Here is an 18,386-nt window from a genome sequence, read left to right as displayed (position 1 = left end):
TGTGTGTAAATATACACAATACACATGTCGAGCAGCCCTAATCTGAAATGCTCCAAAATCTGAAACTTTTGGAACACCAACATGTCACAAGTAGAAATAACACACCTGAATTCATGATGGGTGACAGTGAAAACAGAGTTTAATTTCATGTACAGAATTACTAAAAAATATTTTATAAAATTAACTTCAGGCTATATGTATGAAATATATATGAAAAATAAATGAATTTGGCCGGGCACAGTAGCTCACGCCTGTAATCCCAGCACTTTGGGAGGCTGAAGTGAGCAGATCATGAGGTCAGGACATCAAGACCATGCAGCTAACATGGTGAAACCCTGTTTCTACTAAAAACACAAAAAAATTAGCCAGGCATGGTGGCGGGCGCCTGTAGTCCCAGCTACTCAGGAGGCTGGGTGGGAGAATGGTGTGAACCCGGGAGGTGGAGCTTGCATTGAGCCAAGATCGTGCCACTGCACTCCAGCCTGGGTGACAGAGCGAGACTCCACATCAAAAAAAAAAAAAAAAAAAAAAAAATAAATGAATTCTGTGTTTAGATTTGGGCCTTATCTCCAAGATAGCTCAATATGCAGATATTCCAGAATCCAAAAAAAAAAAAAATCAAAATCTGAAACACTTCTTGGTCATCTCAGATTTCAGATGAGGGATACTGAACCTGTAGTGGATTCAGCCCTTAGGTCTATTTGAATCATATCTCGTCTTTTTTTTTTTTTTGAGACAGAGTATCGCTCTGCCCCAGGCTGGAGTGCAGTGGCCGGATCTCAGCTCACTGCAAGCTCCGCCTCCCGGGTTCACGCCATTCTCCTGCCTCAGCCTCCCAGTAGCTGGGACTACAGGCGCCCGCCACCTCGCCCAGCTAATTTTTTTGTATTTTAGTAGAGACGGGGTTTCACCGTGTTAGCCAGGATGGTTTCGATCTCCTGACCTCGTGATCCGCCCATCTCGGCCTCCCAAAGTGCTGGGATTACAGGCTTGAGCCACCGTGCCCGGCCCATATCTCGTCTTTTAATTAAGCATTTTAAGTCAAATGATTAGGAGGAAGAGTTGGGGGTACCAGGAATAGAAGGGCCTGGAGTCTCCAGAGAAATAGTTGCCATAGGTCTTTGGTTCACTTAATGAGCCAGGAGATCCTTCCTCAAGGATCCCTGTCATGGCCTCTGAATAATAATAATGATACTACTGATAGACAGTTTTCATTGTTTCAGCACATAATTACATACCAGGCCCTATGCTAAGTACTTTGTGTGCATTAATTCACAAAAACCTTATGAGATAGTGTTACTTTTATCCCTATTGTACACAAAGGAGAGTAGTAGATCTTTCCCCATCTGACAGTCGTAGCTTTGATTTTTTTTTTTCCTTCTAAATTGGTTAAGACAAGCATTGGTAATTATAAGATGAAACAGTTTGGAATATACATTGAACACCTCATTCACTTTTATTATAATTATAATGTCATCTTAAACTAGAGCTCTGGCTTGATGTACTTGAGAGAAGGGGAGGGAGGCATGTCAGATATCATTTGCTTTGATTTGGGAATCCTGTTCTAACAGGATTAGGAGTGGGGCAGGGTGACCAGACATATTCCTAAATTATATATTTTTTTCCAGGCCCTTTGAAATAGTAAGATTTCCTTCCTCTCCTAAGGAATACCTTTCTCCCAGACTCCCAAGTCTGCATCTGTCCCCTAGACTACTGTGGTACTTTCTCACTAATCCTTCTGCCACTTATCTGTGATGTATTTGTTGGTGGTCTCTTTCTAAGACTCACATTGTTATTTACTTGCCTTTAGATGTAACAAGGATCTGGAATCTATATGTGTGTGTATATATATATATATATATATATAGTATTTTCATTACAGTAATTAAAAACTAGGTTAATTTTTGTGTATTGAAAAGACAATGCTGACTCCTTAATTTGGCATATGAGGCTTTTCCAGTCTTCTCTCCTATACCTAATGCTGCACCACACTGGACCTCTTTTGATAATGCCTCTCTACTCTCTGTGTTCTTCAGAACTTCCTCTTTACTCCCATTTCCAGGCATATTCTGTCCAAGCCAAGGTGGCTTGGAGGACAATGTATGTATATAGCACATTGTAGTCTGTGTTATGGATGTTTACAGGATCGGGTCTTGGTTCTTTTTCTTTTTCTTTTTTTGAGACAGGGTCTTGCTGTGTCACCCGTGCTGGAGTGCGGTGGCATAATCTCTGCTCACTGCAACCTCTGCCTCCTGGGTTCAAGCATTCCTCCTACCTCAGCTTCCTTAGTAGCTGGGACTACTGGCATGCACCACCATACCTGTCTAATGTTATGTATTTTTTGTAGAAACAGGGTTTCGCTGTGTTGCCCAGGCTGGTTTTGATCTCCTGCCTCAAACATTCCACCCGTCCTGGCCTCCCAAAAGTTATTTTCCAGACTTCAAAACTATTTTGATTTAGTCTCTGTCTAATCTGCTGCCCCTTGGGGTGTTAACTATAGAGAGCAGGCAGTCCACTAATGTGTATTAGGCAGTGAAGAGTGAAGCATGTAGCCTTAAGATATGCAGATTGTGCCAGGCAATGGCAAGCGCCTGTAGTCTCAGCTACTCGGGAGGCCAAGGTGGGAGGAGCACTTGAGCCCAGGAGTGTCAAGTCCAGCTTGGGCAACACAGCGAGACCTCCTCTCCGCAGATTATAAGTATTTGCATCTTAGCCTTCATGAAGTTGCCTTCCTGAAATTGAGAATCATCTTAGAGATCTACAGTTGTGAAAAGGGCCTTGTGTGTCACTGGATTTAACAGTTCTCAATGGCACCACTCTAGAGAGTTTGGGAAAACAACCTGCAGGATTGTGTATTTTGGTCTTCACAGTTTGCAGAGGGTACCAGTCTTTTCAAGAATTTGAGGCTGATGTGAGGCTCAAGTTTGTCCCTTTAAGGTCATCCTGCAGAGTTGATAAAACTGTAAATGCTCTTGGTCATTCTCATGCTTACTTGGATTTTAGTAGGCCAAAGTGACATCAGGCCTGTTATCGTTTTGATGTGACCAGCTTATATATTAAGTGCCAGTTTCGTTACTTGTTCTGTTTTTGTTTTCCCCAAGATAATTGAGGATAATAGAACTGATGAGGCAGGCTCCTCTTAAAGAAATCTGTCAACCAATATTTCATTGCTTCTTATGTTGGGCATTGACTGTGGAGAGTGAGGGAGACTGAAGAATGGTACCTACATTTCTGCATTGGGCATCTGGTGGATGGTAGTGTTATTTACTGAGATAGGGAATACCAAAAGAATAGTTTTTGTGTAAGGATTCATGATTTTATATATGTATATATAGGATTTCTTTTTTCATTCAGTAAGTAATGTCTTGCCCATTTTCTCATGCCAGTTAATAAATAAATAATTAGTGCCAAAATAAGTATGTACTTATAATGACCACATACAGTTGTATAACTTAATCAGTTTGGGTGGTTTTATCACTGTTGGTACTTACCTCTCTTGTATTTAATAGTTAATGTTTCCAGATACAAAGTAAGTACTCTATGCCATGCAAAATGCTTTACATATGTCATCAAAAAGTTTGTATCCTTTTTCCGTTTAACAAGTGGGGAAACTGAGGCATAGAGGTTAAGTAACTGACATCACGCAGCCAGTAAATGGCAGAATGAAAATTTTTTAAACAGCTGTATTGACGTAAAATCTACCTACCCTAAAGTTAACCTTTAATGTACAGTTCATTGGTTTTTAGTCCAGTTGACTCTTGGACAGTGTGGGAGTTAGGAGGACCAACCCCCCACAGTCAAAAATCTGTGTATAACTTTGACTCCCCTAAAACTTAACTAGTAGCCTGTTGTTGACCAGAAGCCTTACCAATAACATAAACAGTTGATCGCATATTTTGTATGTTACATGTATTATATACTGTATTCTTACAATAAAGTAAGCTAGAGAAAAAATTTTACTAGAAAATCATAAGAGAGAATATATTTACTGTTCATTAAGTGGAAGTGGATCATAAAGATCTTCATATTGAGCAGGCTGAGGAAGAGGAGGGATTGATTGGTCTTGCTGTCTCAGGGGTGGCAGAGGTGGAAGGATGTGGAGGGGATGGAAGGAGAAGCAGGCACAGTCAGTGTAACTTTACAGAAATAATTTGACTTTTGCTTTTCATTTCTGTAAAATGTTTCTATGTGGTACCAATCCTTCTTCCACTGTTTGCATTAGTTTCAGTGCCTGTATAATAGAAGGGTCCATATTGTAAAAGAAGTCAAAAGCAGTCTTGAATAATCAGAACCCTTTGCCAGATCATCTAATGTCAATTTGTTTTCTGGCATTGCTACTTCAACATCGTCTTCCTTGTCTGGTACTGGTTTGGAGCACTCATCTCTATCAAATTGTCTTCTGCTAATTCCTCTGGTATGGTGTCTGTTAACTCTTGGATTTCTCCGAGATCCATGTCTTGGAAACCTTCACGCCCAACCTTTTTTGTCATATCTACAGTCTCTTTCATGATTTCCTGTATTGGCTCTGTGGTAAATCCTGTGAAGTCATGTACAACGTCTGGAAACAGTTTTCTTTAGCAGGAATTTATTGTTTTGGGCATGATGGCTTTCATGGATTTTTCTGTAACAGTGATGGCATTGTCACTGGTGTAATCCTTCCAGACTTTCATGACATTCTCTCTGTTGGGGTTCTCTTCCACAGCATTAACAATCCTTTCCATAGAGTAGCATGTGTAATGAGCCTTAAAGGTCCTTATGACCCCTTGATCTGGAGGCTGACTTAGAGATGTTGTATTTGGGGGCATGTATACCTCTTTTTTGTTGAATTTATGGCATTCTGGGTAGCCAGGGGCATTGTCCAGTATTTAAAGAACTTCTGAGTACCTTGCTCATCATAAACACTCATTAAGTGTTTTGTTATATAAAAAAGTCCTTTACCGGCAAGGTAATTTCTGACTTCAGGAACAAAATATCAATTGAACCAATTCAGAAAAAGGGTTCTTGTTGTCCAGACCTTCTTGTTGTACAACCGAAAGACTGGCAGCTGGTGTTTTATTTTCCCTTAAGGTCCAGAGGTTAGCAGCTTTATAGATAAAGGCAATCCTAATCATAAACCTGACAATATTTGTAGAAAACTAGTAGAGTTAGCCTACCCCTTCTTGCCTTAAATCCTGGTGCTTGATTCTTTTCCTTAATAGTATCCTTTGTGGAAATTTTTCCAAGAATTGGCCAATAATATTTTGGTATTTTTTTCTTACAGTTCCGAGTGCTTAGCTCATAGTAAACACTCATTAAGTGTTTTAATGTATAAAGAAGACACTTAAGTCCTTCCTACTTTATCTAATTCATAGTGTGGAAAGAAAGGGGGTCACAAAGAAGTGTAGAAAACCTAAATATCTTGTTTTTTTCTATGTCTAGGAAGAAGAAGCAGGAAGGATAAAAGATTGCTGGGACAACCAGGAAGCACCTGCTCTCTCCACGTGTAGCAATGCCAATATCTTTCGAAGGATAAATGCCATATTGGATAATTCTCTGGATTTCAGTAGAGTCTGCACTACACCTGTAAACCGAGGAATTCATGATCATTTGCCAGGTGATTTAGATTTGAAAACTTGAACGTGGTAGGCATCTGTACAGATCTGCTTCTAGGTAGTGCATGTAAGAGGTCTTCCTTGGAAAGCTTGTGAAGAACAATGTTGAGTTGCCGGCAACACTTGCCTTTTTGTGGTTTAGTTTATGGATTGAATCCCTCTTTGGATGAAGACTACCTTTAATTAGGATGTATAAACCTACTTTATGATACACAGAAAGGTTGGGGAAAAAACAGGTCACAGATTACACGAGTATTTAGATAAAGAGATATAATGTGAATCACATACGTTACAGATTTTCTGGTAGCCATGTTAAAATTAAGATACAGATGAAATTAATATTTTATTTAACCCAATATATGATAATATGACAACATTTAATTAATATAAAAACAATGAGATTTTTTATTGTTAGTACTATGACTTCAAAATCCAATGTGGATCTTACAAGCTTATCTCAACATGGACATTTCAGGTGTTTAGTGGCTACTGCATTGGACAGTGTAGCTCTCAAATGTTTTAACAGCTTTTAAACATGAGTCAGCATGCATTTAGTTTCTATGATCTACTGGATACTCCAAGGAATAGTGGAGATAGAGGGCAGCATCTTCTGAAGTTGACTCTTTCCAAGAGGTGTGGATGTCCTAACAGTGTTTCATTTTGTCGGAGTTGCAACCCATTATAAGAATGTTGAAGTGTTTTTGGTTTGAGTTATTTATTTTGTTTTCGTATTTTCTTTTTCTTTTATTTTTTTTTGAGACAGAGTCTCGCTCTGTTCCCAGGCTGGAGTGCAGTGGTGCGATCTTGGCTCACTGCAACCTCCGACTCCCTGGTTCAAGCGGTTATCCTGCCTTAGCCTCCCTAGTAGCTGGGATAACAGGCACACGCCACCATGCCCAGCTTATTTTTGTGTATTTAGTAGAGACAGGGTTTCACCACGTTGGCCAGGATGGTCTCGCTCTCCTGACCTTGTGATCTGCCTGCCGTGGCCTGCCAAAGTGCTGGGATTACAGGTGTGAGCCACTGCGCCTGGCCTTTATTTTATATTTTTTTCTCTTTCTTTTCTTTCTTTTCTTTCGAGGCAGAGTCTCGCTCTGTCGCCCAGGCTGGAATGCAGTGGTGTGATCTCAGCTCACTGTAACCTCCGCCTCCTGGATTCAAGCAATTCTCCTGCCTCAGCCTCCCAAGTAGCTGGGATTACAGGCACCCACCACCACACCTGGCTAATTTTTTTTTTTTGAGACGGAGTCTTGCTCTGCCGCCCAGGCTGGAGGGCAGTGGCCAGATCAAAGCTCACTGCAAGCTCCGCGCTCCCGGGTTTACACCATTCTCACTGCCTCAGCCTCCCGAGTAGCTGGGACTACAGGCGCCCGCCACCTCGCCCGCTAGTTTTTTTGTATTTTTAGCTAGGACGGGGTTTTTCACCGTGTTAAGCCAGGATGGTCTCGATCTCCTGACCTCGTGATCCGCCCGTCTCGCGGCTCCAAAAGTCTGATTACAGGCTGAGCCACCGCGCTGGCCAGTTTTTTGATTTTTAGTAGAAATGGGGTTTTTGCCCTGTGGCAGGCTGGTCTCAAACTCCTGACTTCAGGTGACCACCCACCTCGCCCCAAATGCTGTTAACAGGTGTGAGCCACAGCCACTGTGCCTGGCCTGTTTGAGTTATTTTATATGAAAGAATATATTTTAATGTTTAAAAATGGACCTTGAAAACAATTAGCAACAATGGGGATTCTCAAAACAAGGTCTGGTAATTACAGTCGACCCTTGAGCAACACTACTTTGAACTGTGCAGGTCCACTTATATGCAGATGTTTTTCAACCAAAGCTGGAAAATGTGGTATTCAAGGGATGTAAAACCCACATATATGGGAGGGCTGACTTTTCTGGTATAGGTGGGTTCCTCAGAACCAACTGTGAGACTTGAGTATGTGTGGATTTTGGTATACTCTAGGGGTCCTGGAACCAATTCCCTACATACACCAAAGGACAACTACTGTTTTTAGTTGTAAATTCTTTTATTTATTTTTTAGCTTGGCCTTAGAAATAATTCCCACAAAAATGTAGGGGTATGTGAACATTAAATAGCTTAATGTTTGAGGGAGAGGCTTATTAAGGAAGAAAGTAACTTGTAGCATTTGCTTTTGTCGTATGGGAAGGCAAATGAGAGAAGGGCATACTCGGGGTTAGGGTAGTTTTGTCTCTTCTGACTTCTACAAAAGAAAAATGTAAGTCATGAGCTAACCCAGTTCTCTTTTACGGTTATGCTGAGTTAAAAGTTCAGGGAGTCATCTTTCTTAGTTCTACTACATGTTCTCTTTTTCTCCTTTGAGGAAATTGCATGTATTGTGTCCCAGTAAGAATGACAGGCCAGGCACGGTGACTTAAACCTGTAATCGAGGCTGGAGCAGGTGGATCACTTGAAGCCAGGAGTTCGAGACCAACCTGGGCAACATGGTGAAACCCTGTCTACAAAAAAATAGAAAAATTAGCAGGATGTGGGGTGTGCACCTAGTTGCAGCTACTTGGAGAATGAGGTGGGAAGATCACTTGAGTTTGGGAGGTCGAGGCTGCAGTGAACCGTGGTTGTGCTACTGTACTACAGCTTGGGTGACAGAACAGGACCCCTGCCCACCTCCACCAAAAAATAAAAGTATGACACTCAACAATTCAACAATGGCTTAAACCTCACTGGGTTGTTTCAGAGATGCTGGAAACTTTTCTAGCTTCCAGGAAAATATTTTTCAGCTAATACTAGATGTTGGACCTAAGGGAAAGGACCCATGATTGATGGGAGAGGAGCTTTCAGGAGTGTATGTTTGCAACTGTCCAGGGAGCCCAGTGACTTCACTGGTAAGATGCCAGGGTCTGGTGAGGGTATTGTTACCATTATACTCTGCCCAGGGTCAGTAGCTGAAGTTCAAATTATAGACTTCTCGGGCTCTTCAACTCCTTTTCAGCTTCTTAGAACCTTCTAAGAGAAACAGGAGGAAGATCTTCAGGAAATTGGGAAACCTGGGTTCTAAGCTTGACCCTGGGCAGTGAGATAAAAGGTCAGTTTTCTCAGCTATAGGACAGAATGGTACCTGTTCATCCCGACTCACAGGTTTCTTATGGGAGTCAGATGTTAAGACAACACTGCAGATTTAAGGAAACTCGAGGAATTGTAGGAAAGGTTTCTGTCAGAGGTAGCTGATGTTTTTGAGCCCTTCACATATACCTAGCCCCTCCCTTGTGTGGTCAGCTCTCTGCTTTCCACCTGTGAATTCAGCTCAGGGCTGTGGGCCTGTGTTCTCGAGCGGTGAAACAAGGATGCCTGGCCTACAGTAGAGAGCATTTTCCTGTGTTCACCAGCAAAATACCAACCTTGTGGTTAATGAGGAAGTAAACTAGGATATATTTTTTTCTATGAAGAACCTTAAGAAATAACCCAAACTTGTAGCTTCTGATCAAAAGTAATTTTGTTACTTGAAGGAAATAATCAGAATTATGAAAACCTAAGATTGTTTATGGACAGCGTTATAACTAGGGACAATTTGGTAATAGAATGTTAAGTAAATGATAGGAAAGTTGTATCATGGAGTATCCTGTACCATAAAATATAATGTTTGTAGAAGACTACTTAATGGCAAAGAAAGATAACTACGGTGTCTGAAATGAAAAAAAACAAAGTGTAAGACAGATGTAAAAAAGCAAAATGTATAAAAGCAAAGTGTAAAAAGAATGGCCTTAAGTATATATGCATAGAAAAACCCTGGAATGATATAAATGTGACAGTGAAGGTGGGTAATACAGAAAATTGTGGGTAATTTTTTTTTCCTGAGACGGAATCCACTCTGTTGTCCAGGCTGGAGTGCAGTGGCATGATCTCGGCTCACTGCAACCTCCGACTCCCAGGTCCAAGTGATTCTTCTGCCTTGGTCTCCTGAGTAACTGGGATTACAGGTGTGCGCCACCATGCCTGGCTAATTTTTGTGTTGGTAGAGATGGGGTTTCACCACATTGGCCAGGCTGGTCTTGAACTCCTGACCTCAAGTGATCCACCTGCCTTGGCCTTCCAAACTTCTGGGATTACAGACATGAGCCACCGCACCCGGCTGGGTAATTTTTTTCTGTATACTTTTCCCCACTACTTCTTCTAAAACAAACATTTGATAATAAATTTTCAAGTGGCGTATATCCTAACACAGTGTTTCACATTGCTGTTTGCATGCATAACCCAGTTGATAAAACATCATTGGAAAAGTGCTGTGATAGGGTCAGGGAGAGGTTGGTTTAGTTGAGAACTAGGAAACACTTCTGGTCAAAGCAGCATTTGAAATAGGCTTTGAAGAGAATTAAAATTACTTTAGTCTTAACTGGAGGTTGAGTAGATTATTTTTTTTCTATTGCCCCAGAATTGGCTATTAGGGCCCAAAGCTGAGAATAAAGAGCTGTTAAGTGACCTGTGGTGTAATGAGAATCCCTAAGAGGTGGGACCAGATACCTCCTGCCAGGGCTTACCAAAAGGTCACAGAGCTGTCCCTCCTACCACAAACATTAGCTCAACCCTTCCCTGGCCTATAAAGAGGATCACATAAGGAGGGGGTAGCATTTGAAGTGATTCCCTCCCGTCTGTGGAGGAGGGTGGGATAGGATGTGGCTTTGTTGTTCAAGCCAAGCAAGAGGGTCTTCCAAGAGAAATATTTGTATAGATGGAGAATGCTTCCAAGAAAGAAGACAAGGTTGAACCCCTGGTTAGACAACTGACTTGCTGTCTGTCCCTGACTGAATAGAGATTAATGAGAAATTAAGAGATGTGGGCTGGGTGCAGTGACTCATACCTGTAATCCCAGCACTTTGGGAGGTGGGCAGATCACTTGAGGTCAGGAGTTCGAGACTAGCCTGACCAACATGGTGAAACTTTGTCTCTACTAAAAATACAAAGATTAACTGGGCATGATGGTGTGTGCCTGTAGTCCGGGAGGCTGAGGCAGGAGAATTTCTTGAACCCAGGAGTTGGAGGTTGCAGTGAGCCAAGGTCGCACCACTGCACTCCAGCCTGGGTGATAGAGTGAGACTCTGGAGAGAGATGTGGTGGGGTGGGGAAAGAGAGTAGCTGGAGCATCTGAATTCTCTGTTTATATACAAGAAAGTTGTGACTTGCTGTGGTTTAAGAGGGTTTTGCAAAGGCCTGAACTTTTGGGCTGGTACCCCACCAAGAAGGCCCTTGTTGCATGATGGGTGGTGGGAGCTAGGGTGGGGCTGGAAGGTAAGGCCAGAGCTGGATTTCCTACCCCAACAACTGTCCAGTGGAGATGAGAGGGATGTCTGCCATCTGGAGGGCCCTCTCCACATTCCCTAGTCCTTTAAGCCATAGACCTTTTGGAATCTGTGAGGAATGGAGAAAATGGGCTGCAAATGGACATGTTATTTAAGTATTAATGCGTCGAGTTTTTACTAACAGTGTCTGTAAAGATGTGAAAAGTGGTGAAACATCATTAAGGGACATCTTAACTGCTATATGGGTAGGGAGACTTAATATTTAGGCTGGAGGCAATGATTGGAGGAACAGTTTCATGTTAACTCACCGAGATGCCATTTCTCAATAACCAGTTAAAATAGCTTGGAGGTTTAGAAAGGAATTGATTAGTCAAAGCAGTCCTAAGTAAGGTTTAGGACTGATATGTTGATTTAACAGTTTTTAAAAACTGAAATAAAATATACATACAGGAAAGTACATGCTGTATCATAGGTGAAGAGCTCCAACTTTCCCAAAATGAACACAACCATGTAACCAGCTCCCAGACCTAAATAGATTGCTGACTTCTAATGTAGGACCAAAGAATTGTATCGTTGTAGCCCGAAGTTGGATTTTTTTTTTTTTTTTTTTGAGACTGAGTTTGGCTCTTGTTGCCCAGGCTGGAGTGCAATGGCGGGATCTTGGCTCACTGCAACCTCTACCTGGGTTCAAGTGATTCTCCTGCCTCAGGCTCCTGAGTAGCTGGTATTACAGGCATGCGCCACCATGCCCGGCTAATTTTATATTTTTAGTAGAGACAGGGTTTCTCCATGTTGGTCAGGCTGGTCTTGACCTCCTGGCCTCAGGTGATCTGCCTGCCTTGGCCTCCCAAAGTGCTGGGACACCTCACCCGCCCTGGATTTTTTTTTTTTTTTTTAAAGAAACATGGTCTCACTATGTTGCCCAGGCTAGTCTCAGACTCCTGGCCTCAAGCAATCCTCCAGCCTCAGCCTCCCAAGTTGCTGGGATTACTGACATGACTAATGTTGAATTTTTGACTGAGATGGTTTCACTTCTTATTGTACTGGATCATAAACCGTATCATCACTAAATTGTCTGAAAAGCTATTCCAAAACAAAGTTTAATACATTCAGTCCCAGCTTGCAGGAAATGATTGAAATTACTCTCGTGAAGTCTTGTTTCCCACAAAATAAACTTTTGTGAAACCTTACTATGTGGCTGTAACAGTTAAGTGATAACGATTGAACTTGTGTTATTGAAGTTAACTTACAGAAAAGTACAAGTGTACTTGTTCACTGAATTTTTATACACTGAACACATCTTGTATAACTACTTACATGTAGAGGCAAAAATTAAGAATACACCAAAATTCCCCTTGCAATCCTTTCAGTCTCTAATTTACAAAGGGCAATTGTTCTGCTAACTTTGTATTTTTCTGAGATGGGGTATCACTCTGTCTCACCCAGGCTGCAGCCCATTGACATTATCATAGCTCACTGCACTGCAGCCTTGAACTCCTGGGCTCAAGTGATCCTCTTGCCTCAGCCTTCTGAGTAGCTGGGACTGCAAGCATGCACCACCATGCCCAACTAATTTTTTTTTTAAGTTTTTGTAGAGACAGGATCTTGCTGTGTTGACCAGTCTGGTCTCGAACTCTTGGGCTCAAGCAAGTTCCTTGCCTTGGCTTCCCAAAGTGTTGGGATTATAGTTGTGAGCCAGTACACCCAGTTCATGCTGACTTTTAATTGCATAGATCAATTTTGCCTGATTTTGAATTTACATAAATGGAATCACAGATTTGTACTTCTTAATTTTTTTTAGACGGAGGCTCGCTCTGTTGCCCAGGCTGCAGTGCAGTGGCGCGATCTTGGCTCCCTGTATCCTCCACTTCCCGGGTTCAAGGGATTCTTCTGCCTCAGCTTCCCGAGTAGCTGGGACTACAGTCGAGTGCCATCATGCCTGGCTAATTTTTGTATTTTAAGTAGAGACATAGTAGAGACATATTGGTCATATTATATTCACCATATTGGCCAGGCTGGTCTCAAACTCCTGACCTCATGATCCTCCCGCCTCAGCCTCCCAAAGTGCTGGGATTACAGGCATGAGCCACCGCGCTGGCCCAGATATGTACTCTTTAGCTGTGAGTTTCATCCATGTTGCAACTGGTCGTGGATCATTCATTTCTGTTGCTTTACAGTATTTCATTGTATGAATGTACCAATGATTATTCGTTATACTGTTAATAGGCATTTGAGTTGTTTCCAGTTTGGGGCCGTTGTGAGTAGTGCTGCTATTATCTTTTGGTGAATTAATTTCTCTTGATTATCTTCCTTAGGAGAGGGTATACCTATGTTTATCTTTGAGATGCTGCCAGTTTTTCTCAGTGTTTATACCAGTTTGCACTTCTAGTAGTGGGCCGTGTTTTGGGTTGTTTCATATCCTCGTCAATAATTGTATTGTCTTTCATTTTAGCCATTTTGGAGCATATGTAGCAGTATCTGTTGTGGTTTTAATGTTCATTTCCTTGGTGACTAATGAAGTTGAGCACATTTGCATGTTTATTGGCCTTTGGATATCCTTTTTCTTGAAGTGTCTCTTCATGCCTTATACTCATTTTTCTTAGGGTTATCTACCTTTTTCTTGTTTACTTGTAGCAGTTCTTTATATAGGCCACATATGAGTTCTGTCTCTGAAATATGTATTACAATTATTTTCTTCAAGTCTGTGGTTTGCCTTTGTACTCTTAATTGGTGTCTTTTGAATAATAGAAAACTTAAATTGTAATGAAGTATAATTTAATGACTTTATTCCATTGTGCTTAATGCTTGTGGCCTGTTTAAGAAATATTTGCCTATTACAAGGTCATGGAGGTAGTATACGTTTCTTTTCAAAAGTTGTTTTACCTTTCACACTTAGATTTGCAACCCATCTGGAATTTTGTTTTGTACATGGTGTAAGCTAGAGGGGGAAGATTAATTTTGTTCTGTGTGGATAACCAGTTGACTCAGTATCATTTTGGTGGAAGAGATTTCTTCTAAATTGTATTGCCATGTCGCCTTTCTCATAAATCAGGCATCCATAGTATATGTACAGATCAGTTTCTGGATACTCTCTTCTCTTCCATTGGTCTATTTATCTGTCCTTGTGTTAATTATTGTAGCTTTATAATAGGCTTTGATAGTTGGTAGTGAAGTCCTTCAACTTTGTCTTTTTGGATTCTTGGCTTTTCTTGGATCTTCACATTTCTATATAAATTATAAATTCAGCTCATCAGTCCAAGCTCCACCCCCCGCCCCACATACACAAAGTTCTACTAGGATTTTGACTGGGATTGCATTGAACCTATGAATCAAGTTCTGGATCATGGATATGTTGACAACTCTTCTAATTTAAGAAGTTGGTATATCCCTTTGCTTATCTGGTCTTTAAAAATTTTCAGCTGGGCACAGTGGCTCACACCTGTAATCCCAGCACTTTGGGAGGCTGAGGTGGGAGAATCTTGAGGTCAGGAGAGTGAGACCATCCTGGCTAACATGGTGAAACCCTGTCTCTACTAAAACAAAACAAAACAAAAAAAATTAGCCAGACATGGTGGCGGGCACCTGTAGTGCCAGCTACTCAGGAGGCTAAGGCAGGAGAATGGCGTGAACCCAGGAGGCTGGGCTTGCAGTGAGCCAAGATTGCACCACTGCACTCCAGCCTGGGTGACAGAGCGAGACTCCGTCTCAAAAAAAAAAAAAAAAAAAAAATTTATCAGTGTTTGTAGATTCTTTGTCTCTAAGTTTTGATGGTATTTAATACTAATGTAAAGGAGTTTTTTGTTTGTTTGCTTTTTAATGCCGTTTTCTGTTTGCTGCTGTGACAGCCCTGTTTTTAGTGTTGGCTCCAGAAGTAGGTATTTCAGGTTTTGGACATTTGAGTCCCTCTTATGTGCGAATTGTTTTGTGGTAACCTGTCTCCCAAATAGTCTATAGTTTTGAGATGTGAGTTAGTTTTATTGCTTTTGTTTATCTATGAGTTTTAGAGGATGTATGGAGAGATTTGCATCTAGGCAACTGCCAGTTTCCTGTAGGAACGAGGAAGTCTGATTTTGCTGATCTTGTTTGAAGAATATATATAAAAATATCTGTCATATATACATATATATGTATTGTGCATTTGTCAATGTGTATATGAGAGAGAATATATATGTGTATATATGTGTATACAATATATATATTGACAAAATATACACAGAAAGTGTTTTTGCCTCTTAGAATGTCTAAAATTGAGAAGACTGACCTTACCAAGAATTGGCAGGATGTTGAATAACTGAAACTGTCAAACTGCTGAGGAATGCAAAATGGTACAACTTTTTGGAAAACAGTTTGGCAGGTTCCTAAAAGGTTAAATGTTTACCTATCATAAGATCCAGTGGTTCCACTCTTAAGTTTTTTTTTTTAATAAGCTTACATTTTAGAATAGCTTTCAATTAATAGAAAAGTTAGAGAAGTTACACAAGTTATTAATAGAATTAATAACTTTAATATAATTAATAACAATTAATAGAAGAGTTACAAAGATAGCACAGAGAATTCCTGTATATCCTGTAATTAGTTTTCCCCATTTTGCTAACATCTTACGTTAGTATTGTGCATTTGTCACACCTAATGAAGCAATATTGATACTGTAATCTGTATTTTATTTGGATTTTCTTAGTTTTTACCTAATGTGCTTTTTCTGTACCACGATCCCACCCAGAATATCACATTAGTCATCATGTAGGCTCCTCCAGACTGTGGCAGTTTCTCAGAGTTTCCTTATTTTCGATTATGTTGGCAGTTTTGAGTAGTATTGGTCACACTGGAGAAGTGACACCATTTATCCACATGCAAACTTAACACAAATGTTCATAGCCTCTTTATATATAATAGCCAAAACCTGGAAACAACCCAGATGTCCATCAATAGATGAATGGATAAACAAATGCAAAGGAGTACTGCTCAGCAGTAAAGAGGAATAAACTGTTGATGCTACTACAGCATGGATGAATTTCAGGATAATTATGCTCAGCGAAAGAAGCCAGACAAAAGAGTATACTACATAATTCCGTTTACACAGAATTCTATCAAATGCCAACTAACCTCTAGTGACAGCAGGGAGATCGGTGGTTGCCTGGGCAAGAGAACTCAGAAGTAGGTAGAAAAGGATTTCAAAAGGGCATTAAACTTTTGGGGCAGAACTTGAGGATAAGAGGTCAAATAATGAAATAAGCTTTTGGGAAGATGGATATGTTTATTATCTTGACTTTTGGTGATGGTTTCGTGGGTATGTATACATAGGTTGAAACATATCAAATTCTGCACTTTAAATACATGCAGTTTATATGTCAGTTATGTCTCAAAGCTGTTAACCTTTGCAAACATAGTTATCTCAGAATGGTAGGATTTAAATGCACATATTTGCTTTTTTAGGGTTTTTTTGCTTTTAAAAATTTTAACCAGCCTGGCCAACATGGTGAAACCCTGTCTCTACTGAAAATACAAAAATTAGCCGGGCATGGTGCCGTGCACCTGTAATCCCAGCTACTTGGGAGGCTGACGCAAGAGAATCACTTGAACCTGGAAGGTGGAGGTTGCAGTGAGCTGAGATCGTGCCATTGCACTCCAGCCTGGGGGACGACAAGAGTGAAACTCCATCTCAAAAAAAAAAAAAAATTTAAGAAGAGGAACATAAAATAATGTATCTACCACTGATCTTTAACAAAAGTTAAGATTTTGATATATTCGATTCAGACCTTTATTCAGACAATATAAAAAATAAAAATTTTTCACTTAAGTGTACTCTTTTCCTCATTTTCCTAGAGGGTAACTCTCCTGAAGTTGGTGTATTTCCTTGCCATCCATGTTTTTATACTTCTCTGTGTATGTCCATAAACATCATTTTACTTTTTTATGCAAATAAAACATACACTGAGGAAAATGCACAATTAAAGTATATAACTGGGTAAATTGTCACAAAACAAATACACTCATGCTCTCAAGCTCAAATCAAGAAATAGAATGATATCAGCAACTAAGAAGACCCCTCATGCCCCCTCCTAATTGTCATATGTTTTAAATCTTTATGCAAAGAATGTGACATTATCTTGCTGGCATTTGCTTTTTTCCATGTATCATATTTATAATGTGTACATATTGATATTTGTGAGGAAAATCAGTACATTTTAATTGCTTTGTAGTAATATTTTACATAAATATATACAGTATCCCTCTTGGTAAATGGTTAGGTATGTATTTTTTGCTGTATTTAGGCAAATCTTTAAGTATATATTTTTTGCTGTTATAAACAATATTTTGGTGAACATCCTTGTTTATGTCTCCTGTGCACACATCACAAGAGCTTCCTTGAGTATGTACCTAGAAGTTAATTGCAGAGTTTGGTATACTGTCTTCACACTTCAAGTTGCTGGGTACTTTTTCAAAGTGCATTTACCAGTTTATAATCCTGCTAGGATTTCATGAGTTTTCAGTCACATTCCTTGTAGACTCTAGGTAGTGTCATACTTCAAAATTCCAGCTGATATAGCTATAAATCCAACTTTGATTTTATTTTCTTTATATTATAAAATACTTTCTGAAGTTAAAATAATACATGTAGCATATATGATCTGGCATCAACCCAGAGAAAGTTTCTAGAATTGTGTCCCAGGATTCTTTTCCTTTATGCCATTCTGTCTGCTGTTTCTTGACATTCCATGCATGTTATATAATTAAAATCATTAACTTAGATGAAGTTGTGCAACGAATGCTCTTCTGCTACATAGTTGACAACTAAATTGACTGTCTTCCTGGAAGAATTCTTTTATTCCAGGTTGACTTGGTTGTCACTTCAGAAATTTTCTCACACTGTCCTGCTTCCCATGTTCTGTAGTGTGTCAATCTGTGAGATAAAGCAAGGTCCTTCTTGGCTCTTTCTGTTTATTTGTGGATCCATCATGTGGTGTTGTAAACATATATATATTCTTAAAATGGGAGGATAGGGTACAGTTTTGAAAAAAACATTGTTCGTCCATTTCATAATAAACCCAAACAAAGGTAGGGTACAGGCTCTGAATGCAGATGACCTGAGAACAAATTCTGGTTGTGCTACTTACTTGCTGTGACCTTGGCTTAAATTTCGTCTTTAGACATATAGGTAGTAATAGTACCCATTTGTGGGAGTTTTGTGAAACTTAAATTAAGATTTGTATTGAATACAATCTACAATGGTGCACATAACTGCACTTACTAAATGGTGATAGTGATTGTATAGTGTGGGTATATATAGATGCAGTTGTGAGAGCATTGGCTGAGGTCATATATATATATATACACACACACATATTTATATTTTAAAGAGTTGATTGAACAAGGTTTTCTGTTTAGACTGTAAGTCTCTTGAAAAATATGTAAAGACTAGGTCTTAAATATCCTTGGGTTTCGTTTCTTTTCTTTTTTGTTTTTAAAGGTCTTCTGAAATCCTTGGATTTCTAATCCTCAGTATTGGGCCTGGTGCATGTTAGGTAACATTAT

At 40.0% G+C, this 18,386-nt stretch overlaps 1 protein-coding gene across 7 annotated transcripts in view; it reads left to right on the top strand.

The window, feature by feature from the left end:
* CPEB1 (cytoplasmic polyadenylation element binding protein 1) overlaps nucleotides 1–18,386 on the top strand; it is a 101,217-nt gene that overhangs the window by 16,009 nt on the left and 66,822 nt on the right. For all 7 annotated transcript variants that reach the window (XM_017894865.1, XM_017894863.1, XM_017894862.1 and 4 more), the window contains exon 2: nucleotides 5,419–5,593. In XM_017894865.1, the coding sequence (XP_017750354.1) occupies nucleotides 5,419–5,593 (175 nt within the window). The remainder of the gene's footprint in view (nucleotides 1–5,418; nucleotides 5,594–18,386) is intronic.

This window comes from Rhinopithecus bieti, unplaced genomic scaffold (assembly GCF_001698545.2).
Source record: "Rhinopithecus bieti isolate Rb0 unplaced genomic scaffold, ASM169854v2 scaffold_26298, whole genome shotgun sequence".
Classification (NCBI taxonomy): Eukaryota; Metazoa; Chordata; class Mammalia; order Primates; family Cercopithecidae; genus Rhinopithecus; species Rhinopithecus bieti.
Note: the sequence above shows the minus strand (reverse complement) of the source record. Positions and strands in the feature narration are given on the sequence as shown.